The sequence below is a fragment of the Aedes aegypti genome, chromosome 3 (assembly GCF_002204515.2).
Source record: "Aedes aegypti strain LVP_AGWG chromosome 3, AaegL5.0 Primary Assembly, whole genome shotgun sequence".
NCBI lineage: Eukaryota > Metazoa > Arthropoda > Insecta > Diptera > Culicidae > Aedes > Aedes aegypti.
In genome coordinates, this window is record NC_035109.1 from 206,097,316 (window position 1) to 206,124,378 (window position 27,063).

Here is a 27,063-nt window from a genome sequence, read left to right on the forward strand (position 1 = left end):
GACCGGAAGGTTTGATGAGCAATCCCCACCACTATTAGCCTGGGACACGGTTATATGAAAAATTTAGATTCTCGTTCCAGTCCATTTTTTGGATTGCATTTAGGTCCCATAACAACTGTGCAAAATTTCAGCTCGATCGGAGAAACTATATTTTAGCGCCAGCCGTTCAAAGTTTGTATGGGATTTACTATGGAAAAACTTACTTTTGCAAAGAAAAATCGCCAGAGGTCGCCCATTGACCTCTATAAAAATTCTGAATACTGATCTCGATAGGTATCTTTACGATGAACAACATTGCCGAAGACCGCAAAGCAATCCGATGCTTGTGAAAAAAGTTATTAACCATAGACTATTCGGAAATTTTGCCCGATTTTGTTATTATTGTTATTCCTTTACGTGTTAATCAACGTCGCCTTGCCAATAGGTTTTCATCGAATAACTTTTTTCACAAGTGTCGGATTGTTTCGCGGTCTTCGGCAATATTCTTCATCGTAAAAATACCTATCGAGGTATGTGTTCAGAATTTTTATAGAGGTCAATGGGCGACCTCTGGCGATTTTTCTTTGCAAAAGTAAGCTTTCCCATAGTAAATCCCATACAAACTTTAAACGGCTGGAACCACGGAACCAGTTTTTCAATCACAGTCAACCCGCATCAATACTATCAGATTTTCACCTTCAAACTTTTGTCGTAGCAAAATTGTTTCCCAAAATGCCACGCAGTCAATAGCGGATGAAGGAGTACTACCTTGCCATGCTAACCATAGTTTTGTCGCACTTTAACAAGTCAAACAATTAATTTTGATCCGAGCAATCTTTATTATGCGAGCCCACGACATAATCTTTATCTTGATCATGTTACTCGCATGCCAAAAAAATACTGCGATTCATGATCACTAGATTTCCATCCTTGTCCAGGATCATTTCGTAATGGAATTTCCTTGACTTCCCTGAGCATAGAGTATCATCGTGCCTGCCATACGATATACGAATGCGAAAATGGCAACTTTGGCAAAAAAAAGCTCTCAGTTAATAACTGTGGAAGTGCTCACTACGCTGAGCAGCCGGCTCTGTCCCAGTGGGGACGTTAACGCCAAGAAGAAGATAGAGGAATTTGTGGAAGGGAATCCTGGCAGAGTCCCTGAATGAATTCCTGAAAAACACCATAGAGGAATCACAGAACATTAACATGATAGACATTTACCCTGTATTGTGGCACGGCGAAGAAGAACTGATAAAAATAGTCATAGGAAGTATGAGATCAAGGGCGTTCTCTGTAAATCAGATACATCTTACGTTTCGATGTAACTGAAGAAAACATTTCGAAATGTTGATATTTGTCGCAAATCAGAACCAGTGTCTATTCAGTTTCAGTGTATTAATCGTTAATAAATATCTAACAGTTTTTTTATTAGGTTCCATTATTTTCATCTTAATCTCTACAACATTGCCGATGTATAGTTCTAGCTCAGTTATCATAGTTTATACAAATATTCTTACCATCAGATCTACTGGATAGCTTACCACTACTAATGTGACCATTAACCAAGGGATTTGTACTTTTGTCTTCTGGCAAACTAACATTCCTGGACTTAAGCAAAAACCGATCAATGGATTCGATTACAACTACTTGTTCATCAATGCCTCGATTGTGGTAGGTATTCTCTAAATTCAGCTTGTTTTGCAAAAGTACCGCCTCCTTCTGTCCGGTGCTGCCCGCTACGAGGACGGAGGATGCCGGATCAAAGTTTTCATCTGGCTCGGGCGGCTCTAGGCCTGGCAGAACGGACTCTGCTGCAGTACTATGTAAATCTAAAAAATGATTATACTGTTCGTTTTCCAGGGGTTTCTCTTTTTCAAGAATTTCGTTGAAGGAATCGTCCTCGATGGAGGCGATTTCTTCATCCATTAGGCTATTGTTATCATCTTGTTGCTGTTTGATCAGTCCTGAAGACGATGATACCAGGATAGGTTCGGAAATCTCCGAAATCCTTTCGTCCTCCTCATTGGTTGGTCTACTCAGAGAGATGCATGTTTTTTCATCTAGCGTGAAAGTGGAATCTTGAGAAAAGTCGATCCTGGTAGGATCACCTGGAGAACTGAGTGATGAATCTCGTGGCAATTGTGGTGCGAATTCGAGGCTCTTTGGTTGTTGCCTGTTGGCTTCGCTGCCGAGACTGCTACTGCCACATTCCATTGTGGTGGCCGTCGTCGACGTGGCTTCGGACAGTAACTCATGACGGGGAGATCGTAAAAAGTAATCGGGAATTTCCCGATCGCGATTGGTCGGGGTGTGCGATTGTGATGGTACCCTCGGTGATAAAATTTCATCCAACACGTCCTCAAAATTAAAAAGCGTGTCATTTGAGGCCATAAGCGTTTTATGCACTCCCATCGCAGTGAGAGATTCCATGCATCCAGTGCTGTGAAGATGTAAAAGGACAAAAATTTTACCTTTCCGTATCATAGTTTGAAAGTAGTTCGGAATAAGTACCTACCTGGTGCTCTCAACGTAATTGGAGGCTTCCTTGTAATATGATGTTTTGTTATAAAAAGATTCGTCTTCGCTCTCCTCCATGATTGGGGAGAGAGTTCGCTTGTAGTTTATTATCATCTCGTTATCCTTCGCCGATGATGTAGAAGGTGCATTGCTGGCTTCATCCAGATCTCCGTACTGTATTCCGTAATGATTCGGACTAGTATCATTTCTTGACAAAAGAAAAAAGACGTAATTCACGTTATAACTAGAAATGTATTTACGAAATTCTAAATTGATAACATAAAAGGTGGATGTACAAAAATCTCAAATCAATACAAAACAATGTATCGAAATATTAAATTTTCTAGCTAATGATATACATTGTTTCACTTTGTAATTTGATTCAGACATCCTGAACTCCAGAGATTCTTGGGATATGGTCTTCAAATTTACGAGCCGAGGTAATGATACTTCTAATGTCTATACAATGAGATGCAATAAAATTGGTTTTAATATTTGTAGTATTCAACAGATGATGAATTGAACATAACTGAACTTCCGGAAACAATTCATTTTTTTATACCTTTTAAGCATTATGTACACATAAGATTCGTGTAAACAAGCTGAATGAATAGTTGAGCTCAACAGCTCAATAACTCCATGGAATAAAGGACTTCGAAACTACATGCAAAAATAAATTATATTTTCATAGATAATACATGCAGTTCAGTTGGGGCCATCCTTGGCCGAGTGGTTAGAGTCCGCGGCTACAAAGCAAAGCCATGCTGAAGGTGTCTGGGTTCGTTTCCCGGTCGGTCCAGGATCTTTCCGTAATGGAAATTTCCTCGACTTCTCTGGGCATAGAGTATAATCGTACCTGCCACACGATATACGAATGCGAAAATGGCAACTTTGGCAAAGAAAGCTCTCAGTCAATAACTGTGGAAGTGCTCTTAGAACACTACGCTGAGTAGCCGGCTTTGTCCCAGTGAGGACGTTAATTCCAAGAAGAAGAAGAAGACGCAGTACAATTTGATAGTTGTTGAATACAATAAACTGCATGGAATGAACATATAATTGGAGAGTAGAGCGTACCTCTGTGTAGAATTCTTTAAAGAATGCTTTGAAAATTTCTGTAGAAAGTTTCGTGAGGACTTCTTCAAAATCTTTTGTTTTTACGCCTTTTAGAGTCATTTGTGGAGACTTTTATGAACACCTCTTTGAAGCTCTCTGTACAGACCTGCTTGGAGACCTTTGCGAAGGCTTCTGTGAAGACTTTTGCAAAAAGTTTTGTGTAGACTCATGTAAATACTTTTGTAGACTTTTTGAACATTTATCACACTTCTACCTTAAAGCTACAAATTTTCACCTACCCACGTAACATTGAGGCTTTGGCTCTATTCTAGTAATTTGCCGTTCTGTTTTAAAATTTGATTACAAAGAAAAAGGTGGTAAAGCAACTCGCCGCATATGTACGGCTTGGGTCAAAAGCCTGATCACCCCTGGAACTATTACATCAGGAATAGGTATGCCTAAGCCTCTACGCCTTTTGCTGCCTCACGCTTTCACTCGTTTTCTTCGTTACATACTACTATTTCCTAACCGGTTAGTTGCCGAGCTCGGTGTAGCCATTCCCAGTGAAGGTTGACTTCCAGTTCGCTAGCTCGACGGTAAACTGAAGCCAGTTTTGTGCAAATTACTTGACCTTGGTGGTGAACACAGCCTACTCTACGGAGAGTTCCCTAGCCATTCATCTTCGGATATCTCTGGTGCGTTACGAAAGTCCAGGGGCTTAACGGACCCCCTTAGGACCTCTGTGAGTTGGGGTGTTGTCCAGGATGTGGTGGACTCTGATGAACCTTCATAAAAACCACCAAAATCCGAATGCAACTCTGTCAAAGCGACCGGTGCCACTTAAAGTACCAAATCACCCTAGCCAAAATTAACAGGAGTGTCAACCAGCACATCAGGAGTAATGCCAATGTGATGGCATACTGGTCGCGACACAAACGGACAGGGCATGGAACTACAAGTAGAAGTGCTTCGAGTGCATTGGGATCAATGCCAGTACGGCCCCAATTATGTGTACTGGAAGCGCACGACTAAGAAGAAATAACGGTATATGTACTGGATAATATGCGTTGATGCTGACAGTGGCGACATTCTACTCCCTTACACACTCAATCACGATTTGCTTGTTCGGTAATTTTTTATACTGGGTACGAATTGTAAATCATAAAAAATACCGAACTTTCAGCTTTTTGATTGAAAACTTCTGAGGTTCAGTAATAATTTTTACTTTTTACTGAACTACGGTAGCTGTCAGACCCAATTTTGCAACATTACCGAACAGGCCGAAAAGTCAGTAAAAACAATTACCGACTATTCAGTAGTTGATGTTTTTTACTGACTTGTCGTCAAAATCAAATCAAAACAAACTGATGCGCATGCGGGATAGTGTCAAATGAGAATCTCCTGCTGTAAAATCGTCCGGCGCCGGGAGACACGGCTATGGCAACCAAACTTTTCCTGCACCTATTTTGCGCTTTCTCGTGGTAAGTAGTCGAAATTTAGTGAGAAACTCAACCGTTTTAAACAACCAAAAAGGCTCAGGACTGCTTACGTTGGTGAATTCGGTTGGTTTCCATACAAGAGGTGAAGTCATCTGCATCATTGAGTTTGCCTCTTGTATGCAATCCACCCAAATAATGATTTTGTCACACATTTTTCGATTACTTTCACTGAGATATGAGCATACAGTAGATGTTTATTCGTACGAAAAATGCATGTCGATGTCGATTGGGTTTTAATTTGTATTGATTTCTGAAAAAAAAAGTATCCGGAAAAGCATGGCATGGAGCATGGGAAACTGGAAAGCCAGTAAAAACGCTCTACAATTTTACTGACTAAGTCAGTAATTTCCATCAATCAAAACATATTTTGATTTACTGGGTTTTTTCGGTAATCGTAAAAATTACCGAAAAAACCGTAGTTCCAAAACCCAGTAAAATTTTACTGGGGTCGGTAATCTGAATTGGCTGTGTAGTCAGGGGTCGGGTGACACTGACCTGAAACGGCGTGTGGGCTAATGGCGCAGGCTGACCCGTCCCGTAAAACCGTGACAGGCCTTAGAATACATTCCAAATCCGTTGCCTGGTTGTTCCAAGCTCCGCGATCAAGAGGACATGGCAACAGTGGAGAACCCAACACCAACCCTAAGGCCAAGAAAAAAGAGCCATGGGATAGCATGAACCAGGCAATGCATCCATAGGAACCACAGGCAACAGCAATCCGTGGATACGAGTTGGAAATAAGAAACAACAGAGAAAATCTAAAACGGAGCAGAATGTTAAACCGAAAACAACGAAACGCAGGCATCTAGGTAAGGCCTTCGTTATCAAAACGGAGGAAGCGAAATATGCCAAGGTTCTGAAGACGATGCGAAGCACGGAGAAATTATCGCCGTTGGGCGCAAATGTGCAGAGCATAAGGCGGACTAGGATTGGTGAAACGATCCTAGTCCTAAAGAAGAACGCCATGCAAAGGGTGCATCCTATAAGCAATTAGCACAAGAAGTACTTAGCCGACGCGGTTGATGTAAGATCCCTGACTGCAGAAGCGACTCTCCAGTGTAAAAATCTGGATAAGGCAACGATGCAGCGGAGGTCTCGGCTGCCCTCAAAAAGCAGTGTGACATCAACGTAGCCAGTAAGGTAAGGCCACTAAGAAAAGCGCACCCAGGTGACGGCGATAAGGCTGCCAGTTGCAGAGGCCAACAAAGCGAAGAACTTAGGCATACTCAAGGTAGGCTATTCGGTTTGCCAGCTGAGCAAACAAATCCAACCTCCTGAAGTTTGCTTCAAGTGTTTCGGGGAGGGCCATAAGTTGTGGAATTGCAATGGCCCCGACAGAAGTAAGCTGTGCAGAAAATGCGGCACCGAAAGCCATAGGGCAAGCGATTGTAAGCAAATCGCTAAGTGCCTAATATGTGGCAACAGAGCAGACAACGGACACGGGCGGACCCAAATGTCCGGGCACAAGTGGAGTATCAAAGCAGTCCACGCGGGAGTAACACAATTAAATTTAAACCACTGTGCAGCCAAGCAGCTGCTTTGGCAGTCTCGGAAACGAAGACTGACATGGTGTTACTATCGTACCCATACCGCATACCAGCCAACAACGGAAACAGAGTGGCAGATAGGTCTCAACAGCTAGCGGCTATAGGGACTACAGTACGATATCCAATATTAGAAGTAGTCTCTATCTCAAATGACGGTTTAGTGATAGCAAAAATTATCGTTGGACGATTGAGGAATTTTCCAGTATGGTCGACAGGATAATAGCCGACCTAGCTAATTAGCAGCTAGTAGTGATAGCTGGTGACTTTAATGCATGGCGGTGAAGTGGGCTGCACCAACCAAAGAGGCCAACTATTGTTGGAATCCCTGGCCGCATTAAATGTAGAGCTGGCAAATGTGGGTACAGTGAGTACCTTCCGCAGAAATGGTGCAGAACCGATTATCGACGTGACGTTTTGTAGTCCTAACCTTTCAGGTACCAAGAACTGGCGCGTTGATGACGGTTATACTCATTGCGATGTTCAATCGATTCGCTATAGTATAATACAAGGCATGCGGAGGGCAGTGCGATGTAACTCGACCCAAGCCCGAGGTTGGAAAACAGCGCGCTTCGACGGCGAAGTATTCACTGAAGCCCTGTGGCGCAAACGGAACACTCTGGATCTAAACGGTGAAGAGATAGTTGCTGTGATACGCATGTGGAGCTTCCATGCCGAGAAAAGCTCCTCCTAGAGAGAACAGGCCGCCGGTGTACTGGTGGTGCGAATCAATATCAAATCTTAGCGCAATCTGCTTCTGGGCTAGACGAAGATTGCAACTCGCACGCACAGAAGCACAAAGAGAAGAACGCGGTGCTGCATTCAAGCGAATCTATGGATTAAGTAGAGTTGACAGCAGCGCATTCTATCTCCATAGTTGAGGAATGAATGAGGTCTAGGAAACTAGGACGGGCCCATCACAGGTGGTGGTCAACAACCGCAAGCCCGAGCAACAGGCGCTTATCTCTGTAGGTGATTGCACCAGAGTCCAAGCGATCCCTTATGCATCTTGGGGTAATGATCGATGACAAGCTCAACTTCGCTAGCCACGTTGAATATGCCTGTAAAAGAGCATCTACGGCTATAGCGACGCTTTTGAGGATGATGTCTAACAGCTCTGCTGTAATTGCCAGCAAACACAGGAAAGTACGTGCGGTTTCTAAAAAGGCCGTGTGCTTCATAGCCGGGATGACGCCCATCGGGCCTATCATCAACGAAGATGTTCAATGCTTCAACCAAATAGCTACCAGAGGAGTCCGCAGCGCGTATTACGAGGCAACGCTCAGAGGTTGGCAGCAGGAATGGGATAACTCCGCTGAAGGTAGATGAACCCGTCGGCAAATATTAAATATGTCAGATTGGTATAAAAGAAACCATTGGAAAGTAAACTTTCACCTGACGCAATTTTTGCCAGGACATGGTTGCTATAGGCAGTACCTGCACAGGTTCGGGCACTCAGAATCTCCTTCGTGCCCCAAATGTGCTGGTGTGGAAGGAACAGCGGAGCATGTCGTGTTCGATTGCCCCCGTTTCATTGTTGTGAGAGATTGCATGCTCGCTACATGCCCCTCCGCACGTAACTGACAATGTAATGTAGAGAATGTGTGCGGATGCCGAGTGCTGGAATGCAGTATCTACGGCTGTCACTCACATCATGCTAGAGTTGGCTGCAGAGGATTAGCCCTACCGAGACTGGTTCCCTGTAACATTATTTAAGTCGGCTAGGAGAAGGAGTTTGCCTAGGCTACTTCTGCTACATGTGTTAAGTGCTATATGCTCTGGCCCCTCCCCAAAGAAATAGCGTAAGGTGATTCCGGGGAGATAAGGGTCTGAGGCGAAGGGTAATGTCTGTGCACTCTGTACACCACATGAGAAATTCAACAAGAATTGCTCACAGTGCATGGATTGGTTTGAATGAGTCGTCGTTGGTGCGGCATCCCCGCACTCCCTGAGTTACCTTCTCGGGCGTCTGTTTGCAGATTTCTCCTTTGTGAAAAAAATAAAATACGCACTGGCCCCTCTCCGAAGTAATATCGTAATGTTGTTGCGAGGAGAAAACGGTCTGAGGTTATATGTATTCTGTGATTTCTGTACACCACATAGCGGGCATGAGCTCGTTTTAGTGGTGTGGCATCCCCCCACATACTGAATTAACATTAGCAGGGGTCTGGTTGTAGATTCCTCTATTGTTAACCCTCTCTTTCCCATGGTAGCACAGGTGATCCACCGATTTTCGACGAACGCTAACTAATCCGAATTGCCACGATTAGCTTAATAATGATTGGAATAAACTTATACGCTCATTTGTCTTATCAAACATCGAAATAAGTGACCCAAGTGTCAAACTATTGAAAAACAATCAACTAACTATTGAAAAATAATCATTTTTTTATGACGATGTTGAATAATATAGCTCATTTGCAACAACTTTTGTTCAAGCACTTATTTTAGAAACCCCATTTTGACAGTTAAATTGTCGAACAAAGCTGTGGGAAAGAAAGGGTTAAGAAAGGCCTCAGTGGGCTAGTCACTTGGCAAGAATGTCTGGAGAAAAGCAGCAGCAGAAAACCAGAATACGCTGATTACAATGGATGATGACCTGGGAGTCCTAGACTAGACCGAGGAATATAAAGGTCTTCAATAAGTCCATCTCTGGCGTGAAACAACTCAGTAGCTATTCAGGAAGTAATTAATAGCAAATTGCTAAAATTTAGTGAGTAGTGAACTCACCGTGGTTGTAATATAATTCTAGAAAAGATTATAGAATGATGTTATAGTTCAGTACGACTAAAATCAGAATTACGAACTTGTCAATACAGCACCAAAGTAACAGCCTAACAAATGTAAACAAACTGAGTTTTATTCACCTAACAGTTTATTTGATAAATTACTTTCATATAATGCACATCTGTTACTTAAAAAACGTTTTTCACGAAATTTGTAAGAAAAACATAAAGTCGCATTCGATATTCTCTTTCGATTCGAACTCTAATGTCAATTTCGCCCATCTCCACCCCCTGCGGTAACCGGGCGCATTTGAGATTGAGTGTGGCAGCAGGGCGTATTTCAAACTGAGTGTGCAAAAGGGCGATAGTGATAAAGGTTAGTGTGAGAGAGCGTAGCAGAACGGTGAAGGTGATGATAGTCAAACCAGAAGGACGAGGTCAAAAGGCGCAATCGCTGTTGTCAAACTAAAGAAGACGAAAACCGAGGGGCGCAACAGCTCTAATTTTTGATGAATGGCGCATTATGGATTTTTATTTATTTTAACATGTTATTCATAATATGTAAATAAATTAAATGTTTTGCTACAAAAGTAATATAGTAATGGATCCTACAAAAATGCCTCATGCGATTAAATCGATCGGAAACATAATTAACATTAAGGTGAAGATGAATCGAAGCCAAACTTCCAATTTTCAAGAGCACGGATCTGAAGAACCAAACACCCGTTTGAGCTGAAACCCTAATCGATTGGTCACCACCAGCTAGTAACCAATCGATTAAGTTTTCAGCTTAAACGGATGTTTGGTTCTGCAGATCCGTGCTCTTGAAAATTTGAAGTTTGGCTTCGATTCATCTTCACCTTAAAATTACGTCCGCTAAACTTCAAACCGATTTTACTGAGAATGTATTAGCACAGACAAACAGACGTCACACTCTCATCGTTGTCCATCGACCACCTTTTTAACGGTCGATTCAAAAATATGGTAGGTGGCCGATCCGCCACCCGTGTTTGACGTTTACACACTACCGCCATCTGTTGGCCCGTCGGCCAAACACACCGATTATAGCATTGGGCGTACATGTCTTAGTGACTATGATTTTGATTAAAATTTGTTCTAAGTGTTACGTCTGTTTGTCTGTGGTATTAGTCTTCACATTCGCCCTAATTTTGACTCTGTATTCATCTTTAACGTTCACGCAACATGAGCTGTGATGTTAAAGTCACCAAAATAGCTTTGGTGAGCGAATTTGACGGATAGCGCCGACAATTTTTGTCGCATAGGATTCATCGAATGTAGCGCGGTTGTTGCACCATGGCCAGATTCATTTCCCGAGCGCGTGCACGGAAAGAAATAACAATTGTAATTAAAAAAAACAGTAGCGGAAAATCAACGGATGATCATTGTCGTTCTACTATTATCAAACATTTTAATAAAAATAAAATGCTTTTAGAAGTGCGCAACAATGCTAAATCGGTCTGATGTATTCTGCGCAGTTCATATGTATTTTCCACACGTTCTCCTATAATTGTTTTTAATCCACTTCGATACCGTCAATCCGCCCCCAAACTGGATGGCGTACACTCAGCTTAAGGTGATTATAAAACGAAGCCAAACAAGGGCACAAGACTGGAGAATCTGACAACAGTTTGCGTTGAAAACCAATCAATCTGCTTGCTTGCTGGTGGTGACTAATGGGATAAATTTTCAACGGTGAGAGCTGTTTGTTGAGAACAAACTTTTGTGCTTTTGAAAATTTGAGGTGTGGCTTTGTTCTATAATCACCTTAACGCAATTTATAATTAAGTATTGAGTTGTAAATATTAGTATATATTAGTTGTGTTGCTAGAGGACATCTTGAAAATTCACTGAGATTCTTTCAGAAACCCTTCTGAAATTATTATATGTAGTTATTTCTTTGATCGCTCTGATTTTTCCAATAACCTCCTTGGGACTTCCTATTGGACTATCCCAGAAACCCATCTTGGGTTATTATGGAAATCCTTTCAGGATTCTGCTGTAAAATTCTGGAATTCTGCCGTAAAATTCGGGAATTCTGCCGAAAATGATTTAATGATTGCTTTCCAGTGTAATGGAATCTATTTTAAAAATCTGGGTTCGGGGATTCTCACAAAATTTCTCGGGATTTCTTCTGGAAATATAAACGAAATTATTATTTAAATTCTGATATTTTCCTCGTAATTCTTCAGTATTTCTTCCGTGAAACTCTTTGAAAGTTCTTCAAAATCCCTTTGAGATTCTTTCCGAAAAATGTCTTAGATTATACCTATTATTCTAGAATACTCTCGGAAAGACGCCTGAGACTATAATCAAAAAAATCTATTATTTAACTTCACTTTCTTCCGTGCAAATTCTTGGGATTCTTTCGGAAATTCCTCTGGAATTCTTTTGTAAATCCCAATGGAATTCTCCCAGAAATCCCTGTGGAATACTTCCGAAAATCCTGCTAAGAATCTTCCAGATGACGGGAATTTTTTTAAATCTTTATTTATGGAAATCATCCGAAAATTCCTCTGTAATTGTTTGTAAATCCTCCTTATATTCTTACAGAAATCCTTCTTATATTCTTACAGATTTATTGCTATTGATTTTATTGTTTCTGCCTGAGATAATTTTGTATATCCAGAATTATTCCGAAAATTCCTTCGTGATTCTTTAGAGTTTTTTTCTAAGATATTTTGAGAAAAAAAAACTCTGTGATTCTTCTGGAAATTCATAAGGAAGTGTTTTTGATTTTTTTAGTGACTTATCATTGATTTTCCTTGAAAATTTTCTTAAATCCTTGGCAGAATTTTCTGAAAATCCCTCTTGACTTCAAATGGAAATCCTCCAAGAAAACTACCGGACAGTCACTGGGACTTTAAAAAAATACCTATTGTGGTGACCTTTTCTACATGACCTACATAGCTTTCCATTTCTATACATTTCCTACATTCCAACCGAAAGTAAAGCATAACACCAAACATACCAGTAGCAACCTTAAAGCGCTGAGTAGCAAACATTCAAACTTCCTTATTCATGCCACACCAGAACCAGGTCATTAGTATAATAAAACAAAGGCATGGTCGAGTTGCGAGCGTGCTCTTAACAGCTGACCGTATAGGCTTAAGAGAGTGAGAGCGTGAGTAACGCACTTATGCGAATGTCCAATTGAAGTAGTAGAATGTAAGGTAGCTATAAGTATATGGAAAAATAAACAAAAGGCAATCAGTTTGATCAACCGCGAAGTTGCGTGACTTATGCATGTCCATTAATCCGAACCATCCACGCGACTCGCTGATGGCGACCGTCCTAAGTGAACCTGTGAATTCGCACTTAATCAAAAAGCGCCGCGAGGATTAATAAGAGACAGTTACTTAAAGTGAACAAGTGCAATTAGTGATCAGTGCAGAACGAACCATAAATCACTGTTGGGAAGAATGTCGAAATTAATCTCGATTTCCATAGCAATTGTAATTATTATAACAGTGATTGTCGTGAAAATTTTAAAAGAAGAATTTGACAGCTGGTGTGAAACTATGAAGCAAGCAAACTAACAAACTAAGTGAAAGTGAACTAAAAGTACAAAAATGGGTGCAACCGAGTCGAAAGAAGAAAATATCATTGTGGCTCAGCAAGCCCAACAAGTTGCTCCTGCTGTAACAAAAAACAGTTTAGAATCGAATGATATTATCGCAGCATGTTTTGTACTGGCTATCTTAGCCACAAGCGCATATTTCGTGTGGCGTTGTTTTAAAAGAGAAATTGATTTGCACATAGCGAAAAGTAACAAGAGTTCGCGTGTTACAAATGTATGAACAAGAACAATGTGATGTGACTAATAATTAGTGAAAAATAACATTGAAAAAGCAACGTGTCACGAAGAAGATCCATCGCAGTTCCAGCATGAACCAGCACAGTGGTTCCAGCAATAACCAATCAACAAATCGTCAAAATGAAGGTCATCGCCGCATTCGTCCTCTTCATCGCCGTCGTCGGAGCCCTGGCAGCAGAGGAATACAGTGCACCATAACGCACCATAAAGATAATTGATATGTGATCGGTATGTACAACCAAAAACAAGTAGATGAACTATTATCAAATCTCCAGCAAGAGCTGAAAACCCTAAGAAAATCCCCAAACAGGAAGTATTTAAAAACGACCCTGTTAGATAAACTTAGGAAAGCAAAAGAATTATACGAAAATATTCTATATATCTTAGAAGACTATGATCAATATCATCAAAAAGCATTATTAAGAGATGCTCGTTCTTTATTTAGTGAAATAAAAATATTCATTGATATCAGATTAGACTATGGTAAGCATTTGATTAAATTTAAAGCACTTGCGAATATAATAATTGCATTTTTTAAACTTCGAAAAAAACATATACAAACAAACATGTTCGATTATAAAACGGCAACTTCTTTGGTACAACCATATGATGGTTCAGTTGCGGGGTTAGATGCATTTATAGATGCATCCAATCTTTTATTGGAAATTATTCAAGCTGGTGAGGAAGAAATAGCCGCAAAATTCCTCAGAACTAGACTTACAGGAAAGGCTCGTATTGGATTGCCAAATGAAGCTATAACAATACCTCTAATAATCCAAGATGTTAAAAACAGGTGTCAAGATAAAACAACACCTGAGAGTATCATAGCAAAACTTAAGGCGATAAAATCTAAACAATCAAATCAAAAATTTTGCGAAGAAGTTGAAAATCTCACTATTCAACTGAAAAATGTTTACATTGAAAGCAAAATTCCTGCGGACGTTGCTTCTAAAATGTCAACTAAGATTGGTGTAGAAGCCCTGATAAATGGAGTCAGTAATCCAGATGTGAAACTGATACTGAAGGCAGGTACATTTACAGATCTCAAGGATGCGATCCAAAAAGTAAACGAAAATATACCAGAAATCGATAATTCCGCCCAACTACTAACTATGAAAGGAAATCACAACTTTCAACAAAAATTTAATAATTATCAAAATCAATATCGGAATCAAAATAATAAACGATACGATTATCGTAACAACAACCGTGGACATTTTAACAACAGAAATTCTTACGGTAATTATTCTACCAGAAATGGAAATAATTTTCAGAATCGCATGCAACCGCGATACTTTAATAGTAATCGAGGTCATAATAATCGGAATAACAATGCTAGAAATGTCTATGTAGCAGGTGCTGCTAATGTTCCGAACTTGAATCCTGAGTCGGAAATACAAGAACGCCCCTTCGACAATAATCAACGTCAACATATGAATCGACATTTTTTAGGTCAAATGGATCAGCTGCCCCATACAACACCTCGAGCTCCATTTATACAATAAATCTGAAGGCAGCTAATTTTGTCAATCTTTGGTTAGAAGGAAATCGTGAATGTTCCTTTATAGTTGATAGTGGTGCAGATATCTCAATAATAAAAATAAATAAATTACCACCTCAACATATAGTCAATGAAAATAAACGGTTCCAAATTACAGGTATAACGCATGGAACCCAGGAAACTTTAGCTGAAACGTTAGCAACTTTATATTTTGAGAATGACATAACAATATGTCATAATTTTCAAACTGTCGATTCACAATTTCCTATCCACACTGATGGCATATTAGGCCGTGATTTTTTATCTAAATTTAAATGCAATTTAGATTACGACCATTGGCTATTGACATTTAGAATTTTCAACGAAGAAATCGCAATACCAATTGAGGACAATTACCAAAACAACATATGCATACCTGCACGTTGTGAAGTGGTGCGAAGAATACCAAATTTGAATTTATCTAAAGATTCTTTGATATTGTCTCAAGAGATTCAACCAGGTATCTTTTGCGGCAATACCATCGTGTCACATCAAAGTCCATTAGTAAAATTTATTAACACAACTGATTCATCAGTCATTATTACAGATTTTGTCCCAAAAATTGAAAATTTAGAAAACTACAAACAGGCAGTGAGTACAAGTTGTACTAAACCTCATAAAAAAAGAGTACAAGAAATTTTAAATTTGACAAAAGTAGATGAATTTCCTCCACACATAAAACATTCTCTTAAAAAGTTGATAGAAAAATATGAAGATATTTTTTCGCTCGCAGATGAAAAATTATCAACAAATAATTTTTACTCTCAAAACATTGAACTGACAGACCAAAAAGCGGTTTACATTCCCAATTATAAAATTATTCATGCGCAAAAAGATGAAATTAACAGACAAATAAACAAAATGTTAGAAGATGACATCATCGAACCATCAACTTCACCTTTTAATTCGCCAATACTGTTAGTTCCTAAAAAGTCCGATAGCAATGAAAAGAAATGGAGATTAGTTGTTGACTTTCGTCAACTCAACAAAAAGGTAGTTGCGGATAAATTCCCGTTACCACGTATTGATGTAATTTTGGATGAACTGGGCCGAGCTAAATATTTTAGCACTCTAAATTTGATGGCCGGGTTTCATCAGATTCCGCTAGAAGAATCATCAAAAAAATACACAGCATTTTCCTCTCCATCCGGACATTTTAATTTCAAAAGATTGCCATTTGGGCTTAATGTCAGTCCAAATAGCTTTCAACGTATGATGAACATAGCAATGGCTGGATTGAATCCAGAATGTGCTTTCGTTTACATTGACGACATCGTAGTTATTGGATGTTCAGTCAACCATCACCTGAATAATTTATCAAAAGTCTTTGAAAGACTGAGATATTATAACCTGAAACTCAACCCTATGAAATGCAAATTTTTCAAGACCGAAGTAACATACTTAGGTCATAAAATAACAGATTGTGGAATTTTACCAGATGATTCCAAATTCAAAATTATAAGAGAATATCCTGTACCTACAAATGCAGATGAAGTGCGTCGTTTTGTAGCTTTCTGTAATTATTATAGGAAATTTATTCCTGATTTCGCAGAAATAACTAAACCTCTCAACGATTTGTTAAAAAAGGGAGTTAGCTTCAAATGGAATTATCTTCATCAAGACCGATTTAATAAGCTCAAAAGTTGTTTACTTTCTCCAAAAATTCTTAGCTATCCAGACTTTACAAAAGAATTCATTTTGACAACAGACGCTTCCAACATTGCTTGTGGAGCTGTATTGTCTCAAAAATACACACATGGTGATTTACCTATTGCATTCGCCAGTAGAGCATTCACCAAAGGAGAAAAGAATAAACCCGTAATTGAGAAAGAGTTGACTGCTATACACTGGGCAATCAACTACTTTAAATCATATCTGTACGGTCGAAGGTTCAAAGTTCGTACGGACCATAGACCACTAGTTTATTTATTTGGAATGCGAAATCCAACTTCAAAGCTGACCAAAATGCGTCTCGAACTTGAAGAGTTTGATTTTGATATTGAATTTGTCCCAGGTAAAGACAATGTATGTGCTGACGCACTGTCAAGAATACCAAGTAATTCAGAAGATTTGAAAACATTAAGTATCCTTAGAGTAAACACAAGATCGATGACTCGATCATTCAGAACTAATAATAAACCGGTGGAAGTGTCAAAACCATTGAACAAGATTGATCACCTTGCAATTTGGGAAACGGACAACCCCTCGGAAGTAAGAAAACTTCTTAAAGTTAGTTGTGAAGTGCACCACAGCAAACTTTTATTAAAACTATTCAATCATAACTATCGAAAAATGTTAGGACAAATTATTGTTCCAATACTAAACAAAAATGGAAGTCAAGCTTTAGAGTTTGCGTTCCTACAATTATCAACACTCATGAGTAAATATAACAGAAACATGCTAGCAATTTCAAAGAAGGATAACATGTTCAAGAACATGTCGATTGAAACATTTAAGGAAATCGCAAATATTGCCATATCCAATTATAAAATTATCCTGTTTACACCTCCACGAATATTGAAGAATATTAAAGAAATTCAGGATATCCTCAAACAATTTCATATAATACCCACCAGTGGACATGTAGGTAGACATAGATTATACCTGAAGGTAAGAGAATATTTCGTGTGGAAAAACATGAAAAATGACATAATGAATTTTGTCGGAAAATGTGTCCAATGTAAAATAAATAAGGTCTATAGACACACAAAGGAAGCAGAAGTAATTACTACGACTCCTTCCAAACCGTTCGAAGTTATCTCCGCAGACACTGTGGGACCACTTACAAAAACGAACAACGGGAATAGATTTATACTAACATTGCAATGTAACTTATCGAAATACGTGATATTGATCCCTGTACCAACAAAAGAAGCAAACGTTTTAGCTAAAGCAATTGTTGATAACTTCATCTTAACTTTTGGATCATTTCTTCAACTTCGAACAGACCAAGGGTCTGAATACAATAACGAAGTAATTGAAAAAATATGTAAACATTTAGAAATCAAGCATACATTATCAACTGCCTATCACCCACAATCTATAGGAGCGTTAGAGAGAAATCACAGATGTTTAAATGAATATCTGAGATCATTCACTAACGCTCACCAAACAGATTGGGACGATTGGGTTAAATATTACGAATTTACCTTTAACACGACTCCACACACTGAACATGGTTATACCCCATTTGAGCTTGTTTTTGGCCAAAAGGCTAAATTACCACAAAATATTCAACATGATGTACACAAAATTGAGCCAATTTATAATATCGAACAATATCATAACGAACTTAAATTCAAATTGCAGTATACCAACCAAATTGCAAGAAAAAATCTCATTCAAAATAAAGAAAAGAGACAAATGAAAAATAATGAAGAGACTAATCCAATCAACATTTGCCCTGGAGATAGTGTATATCTTTCTAACCATAACAGAAAAAAACTAGATCCTTTCTATCTAGGACCGTATATTGTTCATAAAAATGAAGATCCAAACTGTGTTATAATTCACCCTCAATCTAAAAAACAATCTACAGTTCATAAAAATAGGTTAATCAAAATGTAAAATAAAGCAAAAGAAAAATATGGTTTATTATTGTTAATCGGTAATCGTTGTTAATTATTAACTCGTTAATCAGAATGGTGATACCATTCTTCTTTTTAAAAGGGGGAGGTGTGGTGACCTTTTCTACATGACCTACATAGCTTTCCATTTCTATACATTTCCTACATTCCAACCGAAAGTAAAGCATAACACCAAACATACCAGTAGCAACCTTAAAGCGCTGAGTAGCAAACATTCAAACTTCCTTATTCATGCCACACCAGAACCAGGTCATTAGTATAATAAAACAAAGGCATGGTCGAGTTGCGAGCGTGCTCTTAACAGCTGACCGTATAGGCTTAAGAGAGTGAGAGCGTGAGTAACGCACTTATGCGAATGTCCAATTGAAGTAGTAGAATGTAAGGTAGCTATAAGTATATGGAAAAATAAACAAAAGGCAATCAGTTTGATCAACCGCGAAGTTGCGTGACTTATGCATGTCCATTAATCCGAACCATCCACGCGACTCGCTGACTATGAGATTCTTTGATTACTGCTTTCTTTTTCTGAGCATCTTTTGAAAGTGACTTTTAAATGGTTCTGGAAATTCCATTTGAAATTATTCCGTAAATCTTTCTGGAGCTCTTCTGGACATCGTAATTATTCTGGAAAATATTCATGAAATCGTCTGGATGTCTGTGACTTTTCATTGAATCTTCAGGGGTTCTTGCGAAATAACTTCTGGGATTCTTTTGGATATCACTGTAAAAAACATTCAAAATCCATTCGAAATTCTCCTGAGATTGTTTCAGGAATTTACGAGAATCCTTAAAATAATTCCTTTAGAAATCTCCCTGATAATATTTTAGTGATTTCTCTGTGGTTCTTCTGTAAATCGACCTGGGATTCTTCCGGAAATCCTCCTTTAATTCCAAAGCAATTTCCAGAAGAATTTTCAGAAGGCTATTTTTAAGAATCCTGTATATTTTTCCCTAAGAATCTCAATGTATTTAAACAAAATACCAGGACAATATACGGTTCAATCCCACAAAAACTTCCGGTGGAATTCTTGAATGCTTATCATTCAAGCAGAATTCCAGTCGTATTTCCGGATGAATTTCGGCAGGTTTTACGGAAGAATCCCAGCAGAATTTCTTGAAAAATTCCAGTAAAATTTCTGGAAGAATCTTTGAAAGATGTTTTGAAGTCCTCCAGCAGGATAACAGAAAGAAATCTGGGGGTATTGTAGAAGAATTTCCGAAAGAATCCTAGAGAGATAGTCGAAATAATAACAGTTTTCTTGAAAAATTCAGGAAACTCCCAGAGTCTAGAGGTAGAAGAATTTCTGCAAGAATCCTTAACAGAAGGATTTGAAGGATCCTCAGAAAGATTTTCGAAAGTATCCCAGAAGGCTTCCCGAAAGAATGCTAGAAAGATATCTGGAAGATTTCCTACAGGATTTTTGGAAGAGTCCCAGACAAATTTCAAGAATATGGACGTAAAAATCTCAGTGGCATTTCTAGAATAATTTCAGAAAGATTTTCGGAAGCATCCTCGAAAGTATTCTAAAGGGATTCCGAAAGCATCTAAGGTGATTTCCGGAAGAATACCAGAGGTATTCTCATAATAATCCCAGAAGTATTTCCGGAAAAAGGCCAGAGTTATTTTCGGAGGAATTCTCGACGAATTTGTAGTAGAGTCGTAGTACATTTTTTGGCAAAATCCTCTAAAAATATCCAGAAGAATTGCATCAGGATTTTTGTTAGAATCTTCCATTGAATTTCCGAAAGAATCTTCGAGAATTTCGATTCAGATTTTGATTTCCAGGATTTCAAAAGTAATCCTTAAGAGCATCTTTAACGGGGGCGACTATTTGGGTGATTAAAATGATCACCCCCAGAGTTGTCATTTTAGTTTAGTCACTCATTCTCACACCGGTGGCTACCATATTTAGTAACTCGTTACCGTACCGGTCGTTGCTTTTTGGGTTAACATATGAGTTGTGAAAATAATGGTGATCAATTCAAGTTGGGAATTTTTGTAACTCTGCTGGAATATCTATTATATTCTGGTGCGGAATTATTAGAATTCCATCGGAAATTTTTGAGATTGTTTATGAATCCAACTGGATGCTAATTTGATTGGAACCCTTGCCAATTCTACCGGAATCCTTGTAAATCCTACAAGAAATATTGCAAATTTGACCGTAATTATTATGAATCTGACTGGAATCCTTGGGATTCCGACTGGAATTCCAGTCAGAATCCCGAGGACTCTAATCTGAATCCCGAGGATTCCAGCCGGAATCCCTAAGATTCCAGCCGAAATCCCGAGGATTCCAGACGATATCCCAAGGATTCCAGCCGGAATCCCGAGGATTCCAGTCGGACTTCCAAGGATTCCAGTCGGACTTCCAAGGATTCCAGTCGGATTCCCAAGGATTCCAGTCGGAATTCGGAGGATTCCAGTCGAAATTCGGAGGATTCCAGACGGTATTCTTATCAAAATCTCTTTCCAATTCCAGTCAGAATCCCGAGGATTCCAGCCGAAATCCCAAGGATTCCAGACGATATCCCAAGGATTCCAGCCAGAATCCCGAGGATTCCAGTCGGACTTCCAAGGATTCCAGTCGGAATTCGGAGGATTCCAGTCGGAATCCCAAGGATTCTAGTCGGAATCCCAAAAATTCCAGTCAGAATCCCGAGGATTCCAGCCGAAATCCCGAGGATTCCAGTCGAAATCCCGAGGATTCCAGGCGGAATCCCGTGGATTCCAGTCGGAATTCTAAGGATTCCAGTCGGAATCCCAAAATCCCATAATACTCCGAAATCGATAAATTCTTACGAGGATTTTCGAATATTTCATAAACTTCTATCGGATTTCCAATAACTGCATCAGATTCCTACACGGAAAAAAATTCCGCGGTTAAAATTACTATTTTAGCTGACTACGCCCATTCTTGAAACTACCATGGAATTTCAGACCAATTTACTATGTTTACGGTACACCCCACCACATTACTGGTACGTTTGACAGAAATAATTTACAACAATCTGATTTCGACTACAGACATGGTAAAATCAAGCGCATTTCTGGTCTGCTGAAAATTGCCGGTGCGAACGCTTAAGTTAACCCCCTAAAATGGTAGTTTTTACCGCACAATTTTTTTGCGTGTAGTATTCTTATCAAAATCTTGAAGGTTTACCCGAATTCCCAAAATTTTAAAATTTCTACTTCATGCGCATCATGCATCAGATTTCCAAAACTTCAACCAGAATTTCATATCCCACACCGTATGCTTGAATTCAAATCGAATAGCAGCGCAACTATCGCGCTGCTAAATTTGCTCACCCGATGCTTTCCGAAGGCAGCGCTGTTATTTTGCTACCCCGGTTAGCAGCGCCCGGTACGGATCAGCGTAATGATACTGCGCCATGTAATTTAGTTTAGTCGCGCACCGTTACGGCTGCTCTAAGGAGATAAACGCAAACTCACATACAGATTTATGCAAATATTCCAATAAGATGTCCAGAAGAATCACAAAGGATATCCGAAAGAATCTCAGATATAGTACCGGAATGCTAACGATGTTTTTTAGATGAGTTCAAAGCGATATCTGTAAGTATTCTGTGATTTCCAGAAGAACTTAGAGAAAAATCAGAAATGATCTTTAGATTTCCAGAACAATCCCAGAGAGGTTTTGAAGGATTCATAAGTGATTTAAGGAAGAATCCCAGGAGGGAAATTCCATAGAATTCTGGAGTAATTTCTGGACCAATGTCTTTTTATATGCTGTATCAATATTTACAAGTAATTATAATAAACAAGTATTTATGGAACAATAACAATTTTAATTTATCGCCATAATTGAACGACAATTTTAATTAGAATGTGCATCCACCACATCATCCCTCTCAGAAGGATTGTGATTCTAAATATTTTTTGCGGTGATTCAGAATTGTAATCACATTCTAGTTTAATTGTATGTGGTGTCATTCAACATTTAAAATAAGATTCGTTAAGCCGAACATGTTGATCCTTCGACATTAACCAACGAGCATTGCTTGAAATAATGAGATTTTTTCGATTACTTTGATTACTGATTTCTTTTTCTGAGGATCTTCTAAAAGTTACTTTCAAATGATTCCGAATCCCGTTTGAAATTATTCCCTGAATCTTTCTGCAGTTCATCTGGACATCGGAATTATTCTGGAAAATATTCATGAAATCTTCTGGATGTATGTGAATATCCTTTAAATCTTTCAGGGATTCTGGCGAAATAACTTCTGGGATTCTTTTGAATATCACTGTAATTTGGATTTAGAATTCTCATGGGATTATTTCAGATATTAACGATAATCCTTCATACAGAAGTGATGTTTCTGTGAATCGCCTTGGAATTCTTCTGGAAATCCTTCTATAATCCCAAAACAATTCTCAGAAAATTTTTCAGAAGGATATTTTTAAGAATCTCAATGGAATTTCTGAAAAATACCAGAACGATTTACGGTTGAATCTCACGAAAACTTCCGGTGGAATTCTTGAATGATATCCGGAAGAATGACAGTCGTATTTTTGGATGAATCTTAGCAGGTTTTACAGCACAATCCCAGCAAAATTTATTGAAAAATTTAGAATAGAAAGATATCCGAAAAAAAAAACTCCAACAGGATTTTTGTAAGAGTCCCAGGAGTATTTCAAAGATATTGGCGTAAAAATCTCAGTGGAATTTCTTGAAGAATTTCAGAAAGATTTCCGAAAGCATCTCGTCATTTTTGGAAGAATACCAGAGGCATTCTCATAAGAATACCAGAAGTATTTCCGGATAAAAATCTAGAGTTATTTTCGGAGGAATTCTCGAAGAATTTCTAGTAGAGTCGTACATTTTTTGATAAAATCCTCTTTAAATATCCAAATGGATTGCATCAGGATTTATGGAAAAATCTTCCATAGTATTTCGAAAACAATTTTCAAGAATTTCAAAGAATTTAATTTCCTGGATTTCAAAAGTAATCCTTAAGGAGATACACGCAAAATCACATACAGAGTTCTGCAAAAAAATCCAAAAAGATGTCCAGAATAATCGCAATGGGATATCCGAAAGAATCTCAGAAGTAATACCGGAATGGTAACGTTTTTTTTTTGGATGAATCCCAAAGCGATATCTGGAAGAAAATTCAGAAATAATCTCAAGATTTTCAGCAGAACAATCCCAGAGAGGATTTGAAGGATTCATGAATGATTTAATGAAGAATCCCGGGAGATGCTCCCAAAGAATTCTAGAGTACTTTCTGGAACATTTTTTTTTTCATATGATTTATATATAAAAATACTTTGATTCAAATATATTTCTTGTGTAGCATTAAGTTTAACTACAGACATAGCTCGTAACATCAATAATAAATTAAATTTATAAATCTTTTAAACACATCCAAATTAAATAACAGTTCAAAGAGTAAAATACCATTCTCATGAGTTTTTGAGAATCATATGGTCGGTGTTTAGACAGACCAGACTAGATGAATTTTGGAGCTCTAAGGATACGTAAAGAACTCCATCAATTTTAAATCTTCCATGTTATTTTGATACAAATGTATCATCAAATAGATAAGTTCCATTATTACAGTAAATATCTATAATATTTTGATGTTTCACATGTTTGGGGTACATTTTTCTTACTCGATTGAAAAAAACACTTGGTTCAGTCTGTCTGAACACCGACCATATCTATGTTTGTTATTTGATATTTAAATACTTGAATTGGGCTGTATCAATATTTACAGGTAATTATAATAAATTATTGGAGGGGTAAATTAGCAGAGAGAACAGTAAAACACGTCTTTACAGATCGAGGCAAAACACTTGAATTGAGCTTTATTCATTTCCTCCTTTCCATTCCCTTTTGAGCTTCATTCAGTCAGCTCCTTTTACACTCGATTGGCGCGCGATGCTGAATGGCGCAGGGCTGCCATCACTCCTCCTCATCGCGCAGAGATCGCAATCCAATCCTCTCGCGTATGTCCTCCAATTTTACCCTGTTCAGCGGTTTCGTAAAAATGTCCGCCAACATATCCGCCGATGGGCAATAAGTTACATTTACGTTGTCGTTTTCAGCCAAATCCTTCACGAAGTGGTATTTGGTGTCCACGTGCTTCGAACGCTTCAGTCCTGCATTCTGCTCCAACATCTTGATGCAACTTTGGTTGTCTTCGAAGATCTGTACTGGTTCCTGTACAGGCTCCCCGAAGTCCTTCAATAGTTTTTTCAGCCAAAGCAGCTCCCGACAACTTTCAGCTAACGAAATGTACTCCGCTTCCGTCGATGAAAGTGCCACACACGATTGCTTTCTGGCACACCATGAAATCGGGCCACCACCCAGTTGAAACAGGTAGCCCGAATTCGATTTTCGGTCCTTAACATTTCCGGCCCAGTCTGCGTCCGCGTATCCTCGAAGTTCTTGTCTGTTTACAGCCAATTCCAACTTCAAATCACTCGTAGACTTCAGGTAGCGCAGAACCCGTTTTGCTTCCGTCCAATCCGCATTCGTTGGCTTGCTTACCTGCCTTCCAAGAATGGATGTACTAATAGCGATGTCTGGCCGGGTATTTACTGATAGATACAGCAAACCACCGACGAGGCTCTGGAACTTCTCATTGTTCGGTAGACTCTCCAGCTCCTCCTTTTGCTGTAGGTATCCGACGTCCATAGGAATCCTTGATCCCTTAGCATCCGCAAGTCCGAACTGTGCAACCAACTTGTCGATATAAGCCTTTTGGTCCAAGCAGTAGGCGTTGTTCTTCCGCGTCACTCTTATTCCCAAAAAATGTTTCACTTCACCAAGTGTTGTAATCTGGAACTCGCTAGCTAAAGCCTTCACAACTCCTTCGTAGTCTTCATCACGTGATGTAGCGATTAGCATATCATCCACATACACCAGGATATACACTGTGCCGCCGCTCGTCTTCCGCACATATAAGCACCTGAGAGAGGCTCGCGAAGAGGAAAAATATCAACGTCATATGCAGCCCAGATTCCCCTCTCACGAAACGTCAAATGCAGCCCACCGTTTTTATGGCTAAAAAAGTGAAAAGTATTGTGTTCAAAGTAAACTGTTATTAAAAATCTCAGTCGGCGGAGCAGTTTTTTCCAAAGTTGCTGATAAATCTAAGCAGAAGATTAATTATTTCTAATGTCTTCTACGTTTGCTGGCATGAAATTTCACTCAAATGGCTATTTATGAATCGATGTGATGCAAACTTAATCATTTTTTGCTGAGAGGTTCATGTGAGGATTTGAACAGCATGCGCATAATTGGTATGCGCATGCGCCGAATTGGTATGCGCATGCGCATAATTGGTATGCACAAAGTGGAATAAGAAAAAAACTCAGCAATCACAGAAAAAGAAGACCGTCTTCGCGAGTCTCGTCTCAGATAAGCACGGGTCAGCATCCGCCTGCCGGAATCCCAGTCGCTTCATAACATCATTCAGCTTTTGGTTCCAAACCCTGGCTGATTGCTTCAAACCATATAGGCTCTTACGCAAACGACACACCTGTCCTTTTTCAACTCGTAGTCCGGGTGGTACCCGCATATAAATGGTCTCCTTGAGATCGCCATTCAAATATGCAGTTTTCACGTCAACGTGCCTGACCTGCATCTCATCTCGTCCAGCGATGGTCAGCAGTGTACGAAGCGTCACTTGCTTCGCGACTGGGGCGAATACCTCGTCGTAGTCCAGGCCATATCGTTGCGTGAAACCTTGCGCTACTAATCTCGCTTTATATCGTACTAGTTTACCTTGCTCATCCTGCTTCTTCTTATAGATCCAGCGGCATCCGATGGTCTTGCTTCCTGGCGGCAACGACGTCAAGTCCCAGGCCTTGCACTCCCGCAATGACTTCAGCTCGTCGTTCATGGCGGCCTTCCAATGGCCATTCTCAGGATCACTCACTGCCTCTTGGTAGCTTCGGGGTTCACACTGCTGACTCCGAGCCAGTTTACCATCCGCCACGTAACGTTCAGGTGGAATACCTTTCGTTGACCTTCCAGACCGACGAGGTGTAACGGCGAATTGCTCCTCCTGCAAATGCCTCTGGATCGAAACTAGTTCGTCGTCCTGTCGAGAGACAACACTGCCATTGGCATCTTCATATACACTCCGATCTGCTGGATTTTCAAAACCAATATCCAAATTGTCGCAAGATTCTTCTTCAAAACCACGGAATTCTTCCTCATCGTCACTTCGCTGACTTCGCTCATCTTCGGAATCTTCATCGGACTCGTCCGACTCTTCATGCTCCATGTTGCTGGACGGTTTCACCGGAGGCACCACGAAAATTTCGTCATCGACTGCATCCGGAATCTCTCGATCACTTGACGGCAAGAAACGAGCATCACGACTGAAAACGATTTCGTTTGTCTTCAAGTCGATGAAACGCCACGCTTTATGCTGCTGGGAGTACCCAACAAACGTCAATTTTGTCGCCTTCGATTGCAGCTTCGTCCGCTTTTCCTTCGGGATGTGCACATAAGCTTCCGAACCAAAAATCTGGATCATGCTCATGTCCGGCTTCGTACCGTGCCAAATCTCGTAGGGCGTCTGCTGCACCGGTTTCGTTGGCAACATATTCTGCAGATGGTTGGCCGTGTTAACCGCCTCGGCCCAATAACGATAATGCAACCCAGAATCGATGATCATACACCGTGCCATCTCTACCAGCGAACGATTTTTGCGCTCCGCAACTCCGTTCTGCTGTGGCGTGTATGCTGTCGTAAACTGCTGCTGAATTCCTTCCTGCTTGAGAAACTTGACCAACTCTG

At 39.5% G+C, this 27,063-nt stretch overlaps 1 protein-coding gene across 4 annotated transcripts in view; it reads right to left on the minus strand.

Annotated features, from left to right (window-relative positions):
* Nucleotides 1-1,329: 1,329 nt before the first annotated feature.
* LOC5577032 overlaps nucleotides 1,330-27,063 on the minus strand; it is a 52,310-nt gene continuing 26,576 nt past the window's right edge. For 2 of the 4 annotated variants that reach the window (XM_001663076.2, XM_021854416.1), the window contains exons 6-7: nucleotides 2,498-2,707; nucleotides 1,330-2,422 (exon numbers count right to left, since the gene is read on the minus strand). In XM_001663076.2, coding sequence (XP_001663126.1) covers nucleotides 1,468-2,422; nucleotides 2,498-2,707 — 1,165 coding nt within the window. In that variant the 3' untranslated portion in view covers nucleotides 1,330-1,467. Of the gene's footprint in view, nucleotides 2,423-2,493; nucleotides 2,708-27,063 lie in introns of those variants that run through there. The other 2 variants (XM_001663077.2, XR_002502568.1) reach the window with 2 other exon arrangements.